At 39.7% G+C, this 19949-nt stretch overlaps 1 protein-coding gene across 1 annotated transcript in view; it reads right to left on the bottom strand.

Annotated features, from left to right (window-relative positions):
- LOC130146491 (dynein axonemal heavy chain 5-like) overlaps positions 1–19949 on the bottom strand; it is a 176263-nt gene that overhangs the window by 57477 nt on the left and 98837 nt on the right. Inside the window, exons 54-57 of the mRNA XM_056332652.1 lie at positions 18956–19236; positions 18404–18619; positions 9264–9431; positions 1393–1611 (exon numbers count right to left, since the gene is read on the bottom strand). Coding sequence (XP_056188627.1) covers positions 1393–1611; positions 9264–9431; positions 18404–18619; positions 18956–19236 — 884 coding nt within the window. The remainder of the gene's footprint in view (positions 1–1392; positions 1612–9263; positions 9432–18403; positions 18620–18955; positions 19237–19949) is intronic.

Below are 19949 nucleotides of genomic sequence, written 5' to 3'. Positions count from 1 at the left end.
AGATGGCAACCACCTGACCAAGTGGAGAAAAAGCATCTTTGTCAACAAGCTCGCCAAACTGGTAAGTGCTTTAAAGGAGGAATGAAGTGACAGGATGACCAACAATCATGCGAGGAAGTGGAGGACTGGAATATGTTGCCAAGAGAGTCTCCATCTTTGGAGATATACAAAACCCAACTGGACAATGCCTTGAGCAACTTGCTCTATTTGACCTTGCTTTGAGTGGCAGGGAGGTGGGTTAGATGATCTCCAGAGGTCCCTTCCAATCTCAGTTATGCCTTCCATTCTCAATTATGCCACGATTCCGTGACTTTCTGAATATTATTTTTGAGTCTTACTTATTCCTTTCTCTCTAGATTTCTATTCTGTTCCAATCACTCTGTATGCAATCTTGCTCTGTATGCAATCTTGGCCAGGACCTACATGTTTTAAATTTAGAATTTACACATTTAACCCAGTGTCAGTTTTGCCCAAGGCTTCAAGTGCCATATATAGTCTTAATTTTTTGGTCTGAATTTTCAAAAGTAGAATGGAATAACTGCTCTTAAAAACCTCATAACACAAGGCTTCATAAAACCCACAATAAGGCACTGTAACTTCCTATTTTGGTGTTGCTCTTGAATTTAAAAGTTAACTGAAAAATATGACAAAGCATCTAACATTTTTGATTGATATATTTTGAAGTACAGCTATGCAAACAAATGCTGAAGTCCTGGCCTCATAGGATGCAAGTCAACACTCAGTTTTGACTCAGTGAAATCAACAAAGGAATTATCAAAGCAAATAATCAGATGAGAAGGGGGGGGGGGGGGGGGGGGGGGGGGGGGGGAAGTGTATCCTGCTTCCTCTAGAAACCTTCAGGCTGAAGCCAGAAAAATCTGCACAAGAAAGGTAAATTTCAAACTCAGCGCAGAAGATACCAATTAACCCATAATTCTGTAAAAGGTAGAAATCTGAACTTCAAATATCATTCAGGAAATTAGTCAAGCTCCAAATTCCTATTCTTGTATACTTGGTGAGAAAAAAACAGTAATCCTTATAAATATTTCAGGGCAATTACTTAGGTTAAGCCTAATTTCTCTTCTTACTAAAGCTAAAAGGAATTTGGCTCCTTGGCTTTAAATCTGAATTTTATCCCAATACAAGCTGTATGACATGACATAAATCATGTATGACATACAAAATAATTAAATTAACACAAGAAATTGTTTTACTTTGTTAGCTACATGAAGCTCAAGCAAAAAGGATACCTATAAACTAAAATTAAGTGTCATATGATAATGAGATGTTAACATGCCTTAAATTTCTTGGCTACTACCAATGATCATTATGGAGTAATCTCAAAACTGAGCCCCTGCTTTGTGATGGAAATATACTCATATGTACTAGTACCTTTTCTCCACCTAACCCTTCAATCAGAGCTGTGGCATTGTTCATCTTCCTTCTGCATGCCTCAGCATCATCAAGTAAAGCCTGCTTCTCTTTCATAGCAGTATCATACATGGCTTGTACTTGATCCAGTTCCATCTGCTTCTCATCCAGCTGAATTTGTGCATTATTCAGTTCCATTTGGGCAGCTGCAAGTCTTCCTTCTTGCAGGGCTAAATTTGCCTACAAACATTTAAAAGTAAAGAGTAGTTAATACCTATTATTTGGCAAGAGCAAATGACATTCATTTAATAGCATATATTGTAAAGCATTGGGTACTTTTTAAAATAACACATTTAAGATTACAGCAGGGTTTTTTTTCCTTTTTAACTTTTCAATCTAAAACTGGAACACAAGCATAACATTAAAGTTGTTCAATGCAATCTTAAAATGTTTTAATAACATTTTTTAAATGATCTACTGATCACAGTCATGAATTATTTGAAGTCACAATACACTTTAAATAGCTGTACACTAGATAAATTAAGAAACCCATACAATGTTTTCTGTAATATATTCTCAGTGCAAAAGAAAATTAAGATTGTCCTTGCGGATTATAAAATAATAATCATGATAACAGAAACTACTCTTCCCCTCTCTTTTCCCATCAATTACTTCTACAATACAAATACAAAAAATGCATTTTTTTTCTCTTCCAGAAACTAAAACATTAAAGACTTTTCTCATTCATCCCTTCAGATGCTGGGCACACCCCATTTGTGCAGCATCAGACAGAGCTGCAGAGCAGATACTGTCCATGGAGAGAAAACTCCCTTTTTTTGTCATTCAAGCTATTATAAACTCCTCTTATTATGTCGCAGTTCTCTCTCTTCCCCGGCTGCTCCCTCTTCCTTGGCTGCCCAACCCCTTAACAGAACCAGCCACAGCTCCACCTTGTCTACATCGGCCAACCCACCGCCCCTGAAGCCAGCCCACAGCTGTATATTATCAATGTTAATTAACCAGCTTAAATCTTCTACATTATTATTATCTTATATTAAAGCATTTACCTTATTAAGCCATCTGTTGTCAGGCTTTTCTCACCGATAACCAGAAAGAGCCCTGCACCAGACCCCTCTCTCCTTCCTCACACCTCCCACCCCCTGCTTCCCCAATGCAGAGCATCTTCTTATCCTTAAATTCTGTGAGGGCTAAAAATGGGAGGAAAACAAAGTTATGACATATTGTTTCACCCCCCAGGTGACAAATAGTGAGGTTATATAGGGATCTTTCTTGATCTTGAGAAGGACAGCCTAGGCAGAACAGCTGCAACAACAACTCGCACCTGGCTGTGTGGATTCATTCATATTTCACCTTGACATTTATCACAGCGGAATGTAAAACTCAAAGGAAAAGGACAGCCACGTGAATTCCCAATACATATAAGCAATGATGCCTTATAAATATGAAAAAGACCTCCGTGCAGCAATAAACTACCCAGAAAGGTTCAAAAGACTGATAAACAGACTTCCCAGTTCTTAAAAGCCCTTAAAAGGCTACCAGCTTTGAAGATGTAGGGACAATGAAAAAATATTTCAGAGAAGTAAAAAGCAAAAGTATATTGTATTCTAACATGACAAAAAACCCTAAAATTATTTACACAAGACTTACAGGGTCTCTAGAAGATTACTTACAATAAGAAAATATTTTACAGACAATTTAAGCAAAGTTTTCAGCCAGTTTTAGGGTAATCATAACAAAGCAGTAATACATTCTGGTATTAGTTTGGTTTTGTAGGGTGCTTAATTATATGTGATGAGTAACGATTGGTTGCACAAGAATGTCATACCAGGACGACCAACCTATGTGATTCCCAAAGGCAGAAAGACTACTTGTTTCAGATTACTGTATGGAATCATCGCTATTTCCTCTCTCCCTGTCTTTCTTTCTAACTCAATTTTTCAAAATTACGTGGGTACAAACATGGCTTTTGTCTTGACACCACTGTCAGGTTGGCTGGCAGCTTCCTGTGCAGAGCTTTGCCATGAGAGCAGGAGGCAAGTTCCATTGCCAAGGATGATCTTGTGCACAAGAAGGATATTAAAGTCGTAAGCAGCTTCATACAAAGATTTCCAGCCAATTAGTCGGGAAGGATGTGTCTCTCCCAAGCACAAAGAACCACTGTGGCCTTTCTAATTTTAATGGCATTGCGATGTGAACAAGCTTCACACCCTTAATTTCATCCCTCTGAGTCACGCAGCAAAGCAAGGATTCACAATTTGTTCCAGCTGGATGCAGTGTGAAAGCTCAAATAAATGTATTTTATGTGAATGAACAATAAGGATGCAAGATACAAGATCCACACTCTCATCTGCACTCCTGGAAATGGGGGCTATGCTAGAACAAGCCTAGGCTTGTGTGAGAGCACCAGCTTCGGCTTCTTTTTGCCATTGGCATTGTGGGGAACCACACAAACAATCCTTTCAACATCTGCTCCAGCCAGCGCCTCTACCTTCTCTCTGCATCTGTCTGCACAGGGCAAGTGTGGAGACAGTATCTGTGCCAACCAGGGCCTTAGACTAAATTGTTAAGCAGATATTTTGCCTTCTTCCAAGACGCCCTCAGAGAGGACTTCATAGCAGGTGGTGAGATGACCCTGCTCCTTCGAACCTTTTTGCATTCCACATAAAACCAAGACAAATGAACATGTAATTACTGTCCACAGCTATACTGTTAAATTAAACATGCTCAGGATCTTTCTCTGACATTGAGGTTAACTAGTGTAAAAGAGCTCACATTAAGCTCTCCCAGCCTCCGAAACAGTATGGCTGCATGCAAACAGCCTCAGGGAAATGACCCTTGGACCAAGCTAGTTCCTGAAAGGTGCCCAGAGATTGCTGAGAAAATGCTGCTTAGCCAAGACCAAATTCAAACTAGGGATCATTCTAACAATTTAACAGCGCAGATGATCACTTTAATGTCTAGAAAAATTCCCTAGTACTGTTTAATTTATTAGTATTGACATAGCCATACGTTTCACGTTGATTCATTGCAAACTTAATTTTGCAAGGCACTGGGTATATCTGGCCCTGATTCAAGAAGGCATTTAAATAAAAATGCCTTCTCCAACACAAAGAAATCATACTATTTGATGTTATCCCTGCCCTTGAACAGAATGCGCAGGCCAACCCCAGATCACTCTGAAGTGCAGCTATTGCTCAGTAAATTCAGGAAATATTACTAGGAGAACCCATAATAAAAAAAGCAGCTGAAACGTTATAGTTCACCACAGGCAAGGAAGATCTGGGGCTTTCCTAGCATCTCTCTTGTTTCAAGAATTTTAGTTTTCCAAGGTCACTGTTCTCACAGTCCACTAAGCAGTCACTACTGCTGGACCAGGTCAGCAGGTTTCTTGCACTTAAGACACTGTCACTCTGCTCAGGAGCATCTGTGGATGTGCTGGGTGACCACTTTTGCCTTTTGCTTCAGTCTGGTCCTGGGCATGGCATCTGAATGACAACTCTTCATGAAAATGTAATCTCTAGCTGCTCCTGTCCCAGATCCCTGCAGGTTTTGCACAAAAACACTCTACTGGTTTTGTACCAATTCTCTCAGAGACTCCATATCATAATAAACTTGGACACATCGTTATTTAGGGAAACATTATGAGAGGCAAATACATACATAGGTTTTGCAGACATTCTAAAAATAATGTTTTCAATTCACCAATCTAAGTAAAATTATACACATATACATATGTGCATAATTATGTACATCTCTTGGCAAAGGCAGGGACTGGTAGAATAAGGAATCACCCACCATAGGAGAAGGTCAGGTTCAAGAACATCTAAGAAACTTGAAGGTGCACAAGTCCACAGGACCTGATGAGATGCATCCATGGGTCCTCAGAGAACTGGCAGATGAAGTGGCTAAGCCACTATCCATCATATTTGAGAAGTCACGGCAGTCCAAAGTACCCACTGACTGGAAAAGGGAAAATGTAACCTCCATTTTAAAAAAGGGAAATAAGGTAAACACAGGGAACTAGAGACCAATCAATCTCACCTCTGTGCACAGAGATCATGGAGCAGATCCTTCTGGAAACTATGCTAAGGCACATTGAAAATAAGGAGGTGATTGGTGACAGCCAACGTGGCTTCACTAAGGACAAAGGCCTGGAAAATGTGGTGGCCTTCTACAGTGGGGTTACAGCATTGGTGGATGAGGGAAGAGCAGCTGATGTCGTCTACCTGGACTTGTGCAAAACATTTGACACTCTCCCCCACAAAATCCTTTTCTCTAAACTGAAGAGACATGGATTTGACAGATGGACCACTCAGTGGATAAGGAACTGGCTGGATGACCACACTCAAAGACTTGTGGTCAAGGGCTCGATGTCCAGGTAGAGACCAGTGACTAGTGGCGTTTCTCAGGGGTCCATACTGGGACTTGTGCTGTTCAGCATCTTTGTCAGCAACATGGACACTGGGATTAAGGGCACCCTCACAAGTCTGCCGACAACACCAAGTTGAATGATGCAGTTGACACGCTGGAGGGAAGGGATGCTATCCAGAGAGACATTGGCAGGCTTGAGAGGTGGGCCTGTGCGAACCTCACAAAGTTCAACAAGGCATGCAGGTCCAGGCAATCCCAAGCACAAATACAGTTTGGGCAGAGAATGGATGGAGAGCAGTCCTGAAAAGAAAGACTTAGGGGTGTTGGCAGAAAAGAAGCTCAGCATGGCCTGGCAATGTGCACTTGCATCCCAGAAAGCCAACCAAATCCTGGGCTGCATCAAAAGAAGCATGGCCAGCAGGTTGAGGCAGGTGATTGATTCTCCCCCTCTACTGTGCTCTCATGAGACTCCACCTGGAACACTGCATTCAGCTCTGGGGGCCCCAGCATAAGGAGGACATCAGTCTGTTGGAGTGAGTCCAGAGGAGGCCACGAGGATGATCAGAGGGCTGGAGCACCTCTCTCATGTGAAAACAGGCTGAGAGAGTTGGGGTTGTTCAGCCTGGAGAAGAGGAGGCTCTGGGCAGACCTTATAGATCTTATAGCAGCCTACCAGTACCTACAGGAGGCCTGCAAGAAAGCTGGAGAGGGACTTTTTACAAGGACATGTAGTGATAAGACAAGGGGGAATGGCTTTAAGCTGAAAGAGGGTAGGTTTAGATTAGATACTAGGAAGAAATTCTTTACAGTGAGGGTGGTGAGACACTGGCGCAGGTTGCATGGAGAAGTTGCAGATGCCTTGTTCCTGGGAGTGTTCAAGGCCAGGTGGGACAGAGCTTTGAGCAACCTGGTCTAGAGGAAGGTGTCCCTGCCCTTTGGAACTAGATGATCTTTTCAGTCCCTTCTAACCCAACCTATTCCATGATTCTATGATATGTACAGATATATATGTATGTATACATGCAAACATATCCATGCAGAATAACATATAATAAAATCTTTGCCTCAATTTCTTTGCTATCGCTAACCATTCTTTGGGACTAAAACAGCCTTTGAAAGGCACAGAGATCACACCTGTTACCTGGTTTTCACAGTGTCTACTAGCTACCGAAAGTTTCTCCATTTTTTCCATTCAGTTACATGTCCTGACCTCAATCTGTTTTGTTAAGTAATCTAATCCTCCCCTTCATGCCCAAGAGTATATGCTTTGCTTCCACAATCATTGTAGGCCTTGAATTCAGACTTGATTGTTCATTCTTCTGCCCAGTGGGCATCACCTTGACAAGAACACGCTTATTTAAATCGACAACCATCAAATTTTGACATTTCTTGACTGTTACCTCTTCCTGAGGTGCAAGATTTCCTCTTATTTCCTGCTGTGGGTTTTAGTTCAGCATGGAGACAAGTGAAAGCAGAAAAGGCAATAAAGTCTCAGATGTAAAACTGAGTTTGACAGGGAGAATCCCCAATATCAAATAGAATTTATAAACTGTAGACAAACTTCACTTGATCATCATAACAGCCTAAGAAGAACTTAATTAAAATCACTGGAGACATCTCTAAGGGAAACTATACCCCTATACACAGTATTTTAATCAGAGGCTAGCACAATCACAGCAAAAGCCAGGGCTTCTTCATTCTGCTGTTGAAGTTTTTTGAACTAATGGATAAAGAGCAGATGGTGTTTCAGAATTATCAGGTTAATCAAGCAGGCTCGTCTACTAGGTAGCAAGCTAGAGAGGAACAGCTCACAGTCATGCTGAAGGTTTGTAGGAAAGTAGCACACATGGTGACCACTGTATGATAAGCAACCTCACAGCATTGTATTCAGAGGCAAGATTAAGTTACACTTTCTGTATTTGATTCTAACTAATGACCCTTAGGCTACAGGCCACACATCTAAAGAATTTAGGTATCCATTTCTAGGAATGAGTTAATATTTGCACACTATATTTACTAAAATATAAGTCACTTAATTAGTTTTCACAGGTTGTCACATTTAAGATAAATAAGGCACTGAGTCTCAGTTAAGATGCAATTTAAAAATACATTGGATGGATTTTGCAGGTGTTGAAGGGGATTTATCTCCTAGAACAGAAGTTGGGATAAAGCAGCTTGATTAATTCATTCAGTAAACCTGCTTTTAGCATTGGATGATTTAGCCTGTGCTAATACTTTATGCAGTTTAATTGTACATTTATTTTCAATTATTTTCTTAGCATCACTCCAGTGCTTCCTGCAATATCTCCTGCATACTTTAAACATTTCCTCCCTCTGACAACTTCAGTTTTAAAGTATTTGTGTCTGTTGCTATACCTGACAACAGGCACTACTTTGTCAAGAAATGCACATTGTGTTTTTTATCAGCTACAGTGTGACAATAATGTAAATATTTGAACACAACGTTAAATTTATACATAATCTTAAGTCATATATATTCAAATAAAAACTGCAAGAGCACTTTTGCAGTTTTCATTTGCCTCTGCATATAAAGCCACTATTTCCCCTAGGTCTTGCTCTCTTTTATAGCTCTCAATAGCCATGTTTCAAATTCTGTTTTCATTACTGAACATCCCATTATATGAAAAGGGAATTGCTACTTAAATATCACAGAAATATAGTCTTATCTATCAGTTACATGAATAAAAAAATCATGCTTTTAATGAATTCAATCAGACCTGTCTAGATATTCTAAAAGAATATACCAAGAGTTTTGAATGTACCATTCATACAGTGACTTATACAATAGGAGACTGAACATAAGTACAGTGGAAGCATAACCAATTGAAGGTATTTCTTCAGAAAAGAGCCATAAAATCCCCAGTAGAAGCAATGATTATAAATCACTATATAAATATTCTAAGACCTTTTTTTTTTTTGAATATGCTCATAAATGAAACATTTCCAAGACAATAAAGCTATCTGTAGGAATGCAGACAACAGTAGCTGATCTCCTTCTACTGTAGTTCAGTGTTACAACTCATATATATACTCACATGTAACAGATTGACACTCCAAAATTTTCTTAGAGAGCTGAATACCAGCTAAATTAATTAAAGAATACTTCTGTGCCGAGAACAGTCTCTCCTCTCCCAGATTCTACCAAGACCACAATGACTATGTTCCTTCCCAGGCCTGGCACCAAGTCCAAATCCAAGTCTCGGTATCTCCCACTTGCAGATAGCCAGGCTCTATAAAGACCCTGTGTACCAAGGCTTCCATTGAAAACTGACAACATTCACACAAGTAACAACTGTACCACAGGGCAGCTGTGCAAGGGGAAAAAAGTGCCAGGACATATTTAAACTCTGTGTTCTTGACTTCACAACTGAAGAAATAAGAACTTGTAACTCATGATATTTTTAGCCAAAATAATGCAACATTTTTTCTACTCAATTATAGACATCCCTCAGAAAAATAAAATTAGTAATATGAAATACCTTAAGAGGAAGAACTTCTTTATTAATACCATAGAAGTAAGCCATTGCTTGTGTCCATGAGCAAAGACCTGCTACGTTTCCACATACTTTTTTAGCAGTCTCAAGATTATAATCCTCCATATCCAAATAAGGCTCTAAAAGCTCCACAGTTTCTCCTGTAATTGAGTCCTAGTCAATGGAAAGGAAAAAATATTTTTTAATGGATTTTAGAATAAAGCCTGCTTCATAGAAATATTCTTCATTTTAAAAACATGGGGTTTAACTTCTTGCAGAAGAAATGGACAACACTGTTGCCTTTCATTCTTATAAAGGACAGATTAGCCATTTTTTGTGAAAATAGCTTCTACTTCCATTGCAACAGATTGACCTGAGTTTACTTTTAATATCTCTATTTGACCCATAAGATTTACAGACAGTACTTGTACCTGTAGCTCCACAACAATTTAAGCTGATCTAAGTTATTGCTGCTATAGCACTGTACCTTCTTTCCTCTAACCCTCAACCAGATGTTCTCGCCCCATCTTTAATACCATCACCAATGCTCAGTTTGGAAGCTAATATGTCAGAAATCTAAGTCAGCAAATTAATAATTCATTTTCTCCTAGATTAGTTCCCTGAACAACCTCACCGTGGCATCAGACAGACACCAGCGCCAACACAACTAAGGGAGTCAAACATGCTTTTTTAGGAAAGAAAAGGGTGAAACTGCAAGGCACTGACTTCACTTCACTGAAGCTAACCCTTTTCCTTAACCACAAAAGTGATCTTTTCCAGCTGTTCACTTCATTATTCTAATCTCAGATTTTTCCTCCCTTCACAATCTGTTGAGAACATGAAAAGCCATATCTTTGATGATGGTGGTTAATCCATTATTATGTAAGTGTCAGAAGAAAATTGAATTCATCTCCTTAAGCAATGTACGAAATAGAAGAGCTTATAGAGAGTAACAATGGTTGCTTAACAATAGAGGCATTAAGAATCCCCTTTTTTTGGCAATGTATTCATGCCTTTCTTTTAATGCACCTAAAAATCATCCTCCATTCATACTGTCAGGCAACATACCCTTTTCCTGGTTTTCTGCATAGCCTAAAGGACTGTCTTGTACTTGTCTGATCCCTAACTACTATAATAACAAAGACACTCATTATATTATTCCTAAGATCAGACATAGTGATGTTCTCACTATGAGCATTTGCTAAAATGTAAAATAGTGCTGGACAAACATTTTGACTTTTTCATTCTCCTACTCAAAATTATGAGCTAGCAAGCTGGCAAAGGTGAAGCAAGGAAGACCAATCAGCAGTGGCCTAAATCTCTGTTCAAAAGCTTGAAAAATGTCATCCTTTTCTTTTTGTAAGTAATGAATTTTAAATCCAAGGAACTATTTTATCCCCTAATCTTCCTTGCCTAAAAAAATCAGGAAAACCCAAAAATCTCCCAAACAAGTAAGCAGCGTAGTCCACTCAGAACTCCAGACATGAGGGCAAGGTAGGTGATTCACCCACTCTGCTCTTCTGAGACCCCATCTGGAGTATTGCATCCAGCTCTGGGGGCCCCACCACAGAGTGGGTCCAGAGGAGGGCCACAAAATTAGCAGGGGCTGGACAGCTCTGTTGTGAAGAAAGGCTGAGAGAGTTGGCGTTGCTTAGCCTAGAGAAGAGAAGGTTCAGGGAGACTTCATTCTGGCCTTTCAACATGTAAAGAGGGCTTGAAAGAAAGACACAGAGACTTTTCATCAAGGCCTGTAGAGAAGGACAAGGGGCAACAGTTTTAAACTGAAAAAGGGTGTCTTTAGATTAGATATAAGGAAGAAATTTTTTACAGTGAGGGTGTTGCAGTGACACCCTGCAACAGGTTGTCCAGAGCAGCTGTGGATGTTCCATCCCTGGAAGTGCTTGGGGTCAGGTTAGACAGAATTGTGAGCAAGCTGGTCTAGTGGAAGGTGCCCCTGCCCACGGCAGGAGGGTTAACTAGATGATCTTGAAAGGTCCCTTCCAGCCCAAACCATTCTGTAGTTCTGTAGTTGATATACACTCAACCTTAGAAACAAGAAATGAGGCAGGAGGACAGCATGTGAAAGTACCTCATGAGGGGTGGAAGTAGTCTAGTGTTCTTCACCACATTCATCATTATCACTTCCTGCAAGAACTCAGTCTTACAGAGGTTGTTTTGACTCTTCTGAATAAAGTTAAATGTGTTGCAAACTACCAGCAGGAACACTGAAACAGAGCAAGGTCTTAAAAAAAAAGATTAGTCAGGATGAGTTTGGTACAATGCTCTGAGTGATGCTCTGTTTGTGTTGAGAAAGGAACGCACTCTGAAAAATTAGAAAAGGTTCCACTGAATGTACTCTGAATAATTAGAAAAGATAAGGTGGGCACCTGAAGGAGATAAGGAGACCATCAAGTCAGGAAATCATTGAACAAAGAAAACTGAAAGGTCTACTCCACCTAGATCCCACTTATTGTGAATGGAATGATTAGGTGTCAAAATCAAATGAGTATGTATGTAAAAGATGTTGTGTAACCTCTCTCAAAAACTGTATAAAATACCTGACTTTTCACTGAAAACTCTGGAGCTAGTTTGTCTGGTGTTAATCAGCTAGCTCCCCAACACTGCACTAAATAAATACCTTTGCTGCTTAAAGACAAAATTTGTCTCTGAGCAGTTACTCTGTGCTGTTTTGGCATCAATTTGGCAAGGCAGGCAGGAGAACTCTCCGCTGGTGCTGGACTCCAGGGGCCTGGGGACCCTCAGGGACCCCAAATGCATCTTCTGTCGGCGAGGCTCCCCTACCCCTCGGCTTCTCACACAGGTGGACAAGGACTTCTGCACAACATAAAAGGTATTTATATTTATTCTTTGTTTTGAATATTTGATTGTCTTAAGATTTGGGAAGCTGAAAACTTCCTTTAGGTTGTCTTAAAATTTGGGGAATTCCTAGAATGTAACAACTGAAATAGTGTTTTGTGTCTTGTTTGTTTTATGTGTTGTCTTCTACATGTCCAAAATTGGAGTTATGAAATGTATGTTTAAAAAGAAAAAAAAAAAAAAAAGTAATTCTGGTAATTTGGTAATTCTAGGTGAATAGCTAAAAACTTAACATGCTGCTTAGGACCAAAAACCAAATAATTTGGTTTTTGGCAATTGTTCATTGAAATGCGTACTTTTGTGTGATAATGCGAACTGTCAGTGTTACTGGAGCTGTACGTAAGCGCACAGTACCGTGTAACACACTGTCTGTGTGACCAAGGGCTGCCCGCAGTGCGGTGTGTGTGAGAGACGCAGTGTCACTGTGAAGCGAGTGGGGAGCCCCGATCTGATCTGCGTGTCATGTTCCGCACGAGAGGCCAGCCAGAGATAGATGAAGCGATTGAAAAATCAATTTATGAAGTGCTGGAATGCATAATTAGAAATTAGAGCGGGAGACTGTGGACAAAACATTAAAACTAACATCATTTGGGAAAAGCACAAACTAGCCTCTGCACTTAGTGTCATAGGTGCTGTCTGTATACTCGAGCAAAGGGTGGAAAGTGGCTAAGATATATTATCTCCTCACAAAAAAAAAAAATAAGATCAAGAAATAAGGCTAAATAGAGGTCTTGAACTGTGGTGTGTGTTCTGAGATTAAGTATGGTGCCTCCAGTAATAACTAACACATTGTAGACAAATACCAGACTTATTAGGAAGATGGGGGGCGGAGCGAGCAAAGAAATAAGTACCAAAACACCCCTGGGATGTATTTTGAAGCATTGGAAAGAATTTGGTGGAATTCCCAGTGGAAATTTGAACAAAAAGACATTTTAAAAATATTGTAAGAATTGGTGGCCTCTGTATACATTAGGTGATGGTGAAAGATGGCCACCCGAAGGAAGTCTTAATTACAACACAATTTTACAGCTTATGCTGTTTCTTCGTAGAGAACAAAAGTGGGATGAAGTAATGTGTGCAGATATGTTTGTGTGGCAGAAGGAGTGCAGGATTAACACCATCCAATCCTTTGATTATGGCTCTGGAAAAGGATGGGGAAAAACTGAGACCTAAACTACAGAGATGCTCTTGTTGAAATTTTTGTGTAAAAAAAAAAAAAGCTCAGGTTGTGGTTCCTTCTGTAGAGCAACCAGAATGAAGCACGTTATAAGATAAAAACTTGCACTAATGTAAGACCTGAAGTGGGGTTGGAGAGTCAAAGACCCTGTGAAAGTGTTAGAGTATTGGGGTGAGTTTGTACAACCCCCCGTACCCGCCCAAAGGTGCGGCTGAGTCCTGCTGGACGCATGGCAGGGTGTTTGCTGTTTGCCTGCGAAGGCGTGATACGTAAGAACACAGACTTAAAGCAGCAAGGAGCAGATTTGCATTCAGGGTAAGAGATAAAGCAGAAGTGCTGCTGCAGAGGCAGGCTTGTGTAACCTGCAGAGCAGGAAGAGCATCTCTTGCCCTGAATCCTTCTGATGGTGAGGAGGAGGGGGTTGCTGTTGCTGACAAATGGAGCAGAAGGCAACACCTCACCTGAGCTCTTGAACTGGCAAAGGGAAGATGAATAAATATATGGACTGATTCCAAGTATGCCTTTGCTATTGTCTATGCCCATGGAGCAATCTGGAAAGAACGAGGACTACTGACTGCCCAAGGAAAAGCTATAAAACATGCAAAGGAAAACCTACAATTGTTAGAAGCCATCCAACTCCCGACACAAGTGGCTATAATGCATTGTAAAGGGACACCTGAAAGGTAACACCCTTCCAGAAATAGGTAACAGGAAAGCTGATGCAGAAGCTAAATTAGCTGCTGCAAGAAGCAGAGAATTATCAACAGCAGCTCTAGTACAAGAAAAACTAGACACAAATTTCCAGCCAGAATATCAAGAAACAGTCTATAAGTGGATAGATGAAAATGAAGGTAAGCTATTGGACACTGGTTGGGGTCAACTGAAAATGGGACAATTAGTATTGCCAAAAAAACTAGTAAGGCAATTTGTAAAAGCAGAACACGATAAGACTCACTGGGGCTTAGACCCACTTTATCAGCATTGAAGAGTCAGAGTGGCAGGACCAAACCTATTTACCACAATTAAACAGGTCACATCTCGATGAGAACTCTGTCTAAAAAATAACCCAAATACTGGAACCAAAATACATCAAGGGTCAATAAACAAGGGACAATTCCCAGGTGAAACTGGCAAATTGATTTCTCTGAACTCCGAAGAAAAGGGGGCTACCGTTATCTCTTGGTTATAACTGATACATTTTCTGGATGGCCTGAAGCACTCCCTTGCCGAACCAATAAAGCTAATGAAGTAATCTAAATACTATTATAAGAAATAGTACCAAGATTTGGGGTTCCAGCAGTAATCTCTTCAGACAGGGGCTCACACTTTTGTGTACAAGTCGTACAAGCAATAAGTAAAACATTAAAAATCAATTGGCAACAGCATACACCCTACAGACCCCAAGCAAGTGGGCAAGTAGGGAAAAATGAACCATCTTATTAAACAACAAATTGCCAAAATATGCCAAGAAATAAATCTATATTGGTATCAAGTTTTACCTATTGCTCTAATCAGACTGAGGGTCAAACCATGATCAAAAGAGAAGCTGAGACCATTTGAAATCTTGTATAGACGACCCTATGTGATAGAAATTATAAATAGCAAAGCTCTAGATTAAATAGGTAACCAGTATGTGTGTAATTATGTTGTAACTGTAGGGAAACAATTAAATAAAAAAGCTACAGTAGTATTAGAACACCAGCCTAAGCAACCTGACTAAAAACTACATCTGTTGAGTCCTGGTGATTTGGGTACGTGTTAAGAATTTTTCAGGAAACCCTCTGCAAGAAAAAGTGAGATGGACCCTTCCAGGTGTTACTGACTAGTTCACAGCAGTACGGATAAAGGAGCAACCCACTTGGATTCACTACTCCCGAGTCAAGAGAACTCCTGAGAAAACTCTGAGAAACCATGGACTTCCAAATGAGGAGGAGCACCTGCTCTCAAGCCTTCTCAATGCTGACTCTTGGACTTTTGATCAGTGTAACTTCATCTCAAGCTCCCATTTTAGAATGGCCATGGTCTGATGCGCAATTTATTGAATCACTTCCATGGGTTGGCACACCGCTCTCGATGAACCTAGAGTCTAACCCAGGTCTAGCCATTTAAGATTTATCTAACAACAAATCATATACACAACAAGACTGGAATAAGACTTAGAATCTCAGAATTCATTAAAGGTGTTAATATAATAGGACAAGAGACAAAACAAGTCAAGCTAATAGCACCTATGAAAAACCAGTCACATTTAGTCATATGGAAGATATAGACAATAATGTTTGGGAAAAAAAAAAAAAAAGAAAAAAAAAAAAGGAAGGACCAGTTTCTTGCCTGTGGGGTAGTGTTAAAAAGGATAAAAGAAACAAAGCCCAATGGGAGCTTAAACTGTTGTTTGATCAGCCAGTTTCAATTATGTACTTATGGGCTAGCAAAGACAGAGGTGCTTCTGAAATGTTTATCATTAAGCCTGAAGAAAGTCCTACTACTAAGCCACCTATTAAAGATCACCAGGCTTGGTGGCAACTAGTAAACTTCACCTAAAACCCACAACATGAACAAATTGAAGCATAAGCGCTCACAATTAGTGCAGCAAAAGAACAAGACACCAAAAAGTCATTGTCAGACCCATGGACCATAATGTCTGGGCAAGTTATGATCAGATCAAAGGCAAATGTCAGTGTATTAGCATTGAGGCATGTATCCCCAGAGAACAACTGGGATACATCTGTGAAAATGCAGCAATAGAGAATGAAGATCTATGTCTAGATATTAAAAAGGGTATGTGTACTTCTGAAATGTTTCCACATATTGAAGCCCAATCACAAGTGTTTTACGTAGGAAATGGATGTGCATGTGTTAGAACTTCTTGTGTTAACATTACTATTGATAATTGTCTGAAAAAGCGAATTGTACCAATTTGTGTGTATGTAATTTTACTAGAATTGTTGGCTATGACTTTGATTATGTTGTTCCTGTAACTACTAGACAGTTAATTGAAGCTGATTATACCCTGTATCATGACGTACCTGAATTACAGATAGGCATGAACATTAGTCTCTTTAAAGCAACGCTCAGGCACCCCGACATAGAAAAACTGGTCCAAGAAGTAACCAGAATGGCCCAACGCATGCTTTGGCAGGTAAAACATGACTCTGAAAATACAAAATCTATCTTATCCAATGCAGAACAAGTAGGAGAACATTATTGGTGGGACATCTTCGCAGGACATTCCCCTAAAGCAACACAAGTATTCCACTATTTAATACATCCCATACTAACCATGTTGGGAGGAATGATCCTATTATTGCTCTTGAACGTCTGTCTGTGGTATAAACTAAATGCCATAGTTAAAAGAACGCAAATAATATGGACAATGATACATGTCTACCAAAGCCTTTTGTTTTTGAAACTTGAGGACAAAAGAATTCATAAGTCTTAAGAAAAGGGGGGAATGAAACAGAACAGGGTCTTAAAAAAAAAAAAAAAGATTAGTCACGATGAGTTTGGTACAATGCTCTGGGTGATGCTCTATTTGTGTTGAGAAAGGAACGCACTCTGAAAAATTAGAAAAGGTTCCACTGAATGTACTCTGAATAATTAGAAAAGATAAGGTGGGCACCTGAAGGAGATAAGGAGACCATCAAGTCAGGAAATCATTGAACAAAGAAAACTGAAAGGTCTACTCCACCTAGATCCCACTTATTGTGAATGGAATGATTAGGTGTCAAAATCAAATGAGTATGTATGTAAAAATGTTGTGTGACCTCTCTCAAAAACTGTATAAAATACCTGACTTTTCACTGAAAACTTTGGAGCTAGTTTGTCTGGTGCGAATCAGCTAGGTCCCCAACACTGCACGAAATAAATGCTTAACTCTCTCTGAACAGTTACTCTGTGCCGTTTTGGCATCAACACATGCACTATTAATGAAGTGCCAAAACTGGAAGCCTCGTTAGAGAGAAGCTTGAGTAAGGAGTCCATAATTAGTCCGCATTATCTTTAAACTCATTTCCTCTGTCTGCATAGTGAAGACAGCACTTGGAAAAGTGACCAGATTGACAGCCCCAGGAAGAGACTGTCAACAGAGGCAGTGGAAGTTTCCACATGGTGCCTTGTCAATGTGGCTCACTGGGAGAAATGGCTCCCAGGGATAGTGAGAGTCATGGTTTCAAGCCTCATCTGCACAACAGAAAAATTCCAGTACCTTAGAAAAGGCATCAGCAAAATGCACAGCTGAAGCAGATTGAAAAAAACAGTGTACAAATGAAAGAGTATGTTCTGCAACGTTGCAGAAAACCCAGGTTTTGGCAAAACCTGCTTGGTTTCCTGGATTTTAAAGGTGGGCTGTGATTCTGCTATTCCATATTCCAGCTTAGGTCTTTTTCTGGTCCAGCTACCTGTGACATCTTCTCTTCCCTGCAGAGAAATTTCCCTTGTCTCACAGTTCAGTGAATCCAACAGGAGAAATTTCTGACCTGACAAAAATTGTTGCAACAATTGCTATATATTGAATATTTATTGTTACAATAAAAACAATAAATTGCTTTTATTTTTCTTACAGTTGATACTAAGGTTCTCAGTTCATTCTGCATTTCACTACTTTTCTAGTGAAAAAACACTGAAAGTTCCCAAATATCTCCTTATTTTTCATGTCAGGATGTTAATTTTCTTCTGTATTTCCACCTAGCTCCCCACTGAACAATTCTGGAGATGGAGTTCTAGAGCACTTCATATGCAAACAGGCCTAGTAGCACTAGAGAAAGTGAGCTATTTGCATAATCAACAGTGAGCCCTTTCAAGGCAAATTCCTACTGAGAAGCAGGAACTGCCTGAATAAGGACAACACCATGCTTCTCAAGATTTTTACCTAGCGCTTAGGATACTTGTGTCTGCCATCAAAACTGTGTGGCTCAGGAGATAGATTACCGAAATAATTAACCATGAAAATGGAGAGGACTACAGTCAAAAGTAGCTACAACTATAGGTACATAAAAGCCTCATCTGTTTCAAACTACCTTTGAAAGTAGAGTACACTTTCATGTGATCTCTAAGGACAGTCATAAGAGCTTATGCACCACCATTAACTTTTTACCTTCTGGAAAGTAAGCAACATGCTAAGAAATCCTGAATTATTCATTAGCTTCAGAGCCTCTGTCCATGATGGTTTCACACATGGGCGTTCTTGATCAGGTGTTACTGAGTCTATTTTCCTTTGGAATAAAAGTAGCACACAATCCATAATTCGCATTATCAAGTGAGGAGGTTTACCCAGTTTGCGAACAGTTGCAATGTCAGAAGGTTTTATTGTCTGAAAAATTAAAAAAGAAAAGAATCCATCTATTTAAGCAATCACCTGATGGTAGCGAAAGATGTTTTTTGGGAGGACTGTATGCAATTGCAGTTTTGCAGGTCGTTCAGAAGCAGTACTGCAGAAAGTCTTAAAGAGTACCACTCAGTGATTGCTTTACTACCTGACAGTAGAGGAGGTACTGCCCATCTTACATCTCCACTGCCTCAGTTTTCAGGACTTTTTCTACAAGGATTAACAGGTCAGTGGTAGTCCTTTTATATTTTTTTTTTCCAAGTCAGAAGCATAAGCCATATTAATACAAATAACAATCGTTAACTACATGCTGATTCTGACCTGCAAAGCTGCCTCAGCTTCTTCCAATGCAGGTCTCGCAGCTTCAAGCTTCTCTTCTGCAGCTGCTTTATCAATGGCAATGTCATCCACAATAGCCTGAGCCTTGTCTTTTACCTTCTGCACCTGCATTTTCACCTTTTCGGCAGCCTGGGCTTTCATAGTTACTTCCAATAAAACTTCATCAGCTTTTTTTGAAGCTACAGCCAAATCTTTCTCCTTTGTCACCAACTCTTTGGAGAGCTGATTTACTGAAACCTCAGCTTCCATCAGTTTTGCAAGACCTGTGTTGAATAAATTCCATTTTAGCAACAGGAAGATTATTAAGAGAGAAACCTCAGTGGAGCAATCTGGAAACTTAAAATAAGTGAACCCATTGGCTGAACACCAAAAGTAAGCAGGGGTAATATTAGTTTGCTATTTCATTTTTCTTTTCTTTTTTTTTAAATGAGTAAAAGTCTTCAGAATCTGTCACTTGATCACTTGCTTATATTCTATATATGAGAGGGCCACTAAACATTAAATGCATATATTGAAAAGCATTAAGCATTAGTATTGTGAATGGCAGTGCTAAGAATTATGTGTGAAATTTCAGAAATCCATAAGACCATAAGAAGTACTAGACTGTACTCACCGTACAAAACAAAAAGGAGAAACCTGGCCTCCTGAGCAATACAAGTGAAGGCACAAGGAGACTAGGCTGACCTTCTAAATTCAACATTATGTGAAGATCCAGATCAGAAGGGGGTAAAAGAAACTAAAGATTCTTGAGCAATGCAATGCTCCAACATTTTTATCAAACAGTGAGAAAATCACCTAGAAAAGCTCTAAGTATAAAAACTTTGATATATAAATACATACATCTAAATGTAAATGCATCACGGAAATCTTTTTAACCCTCAAAATAAAGCACATATGTTCCTTCCAGGCACCCAGCCACCTTCTACCTATGGACATACATGTACATAGATCAGTTCTACAATTGGTAACAGTGGAA

Source organism: Falco biarmicus, chromosome 3, assembly GCF_023638135.1.
Source record: "Falco biarmicus isolate bFalBia1 chromosome 3, bFalBia1.pri, whole genome shotgun sequence".
NCBI classification, from domain to species: Eukaryota; Metazoa; Chordata; class Aves; order Falconiformes; family Falconidae; genus Falco; species Falco biarmicus.
This window is presented reverse-complemented; position numbering and strand designations above follow the sequence as displayed.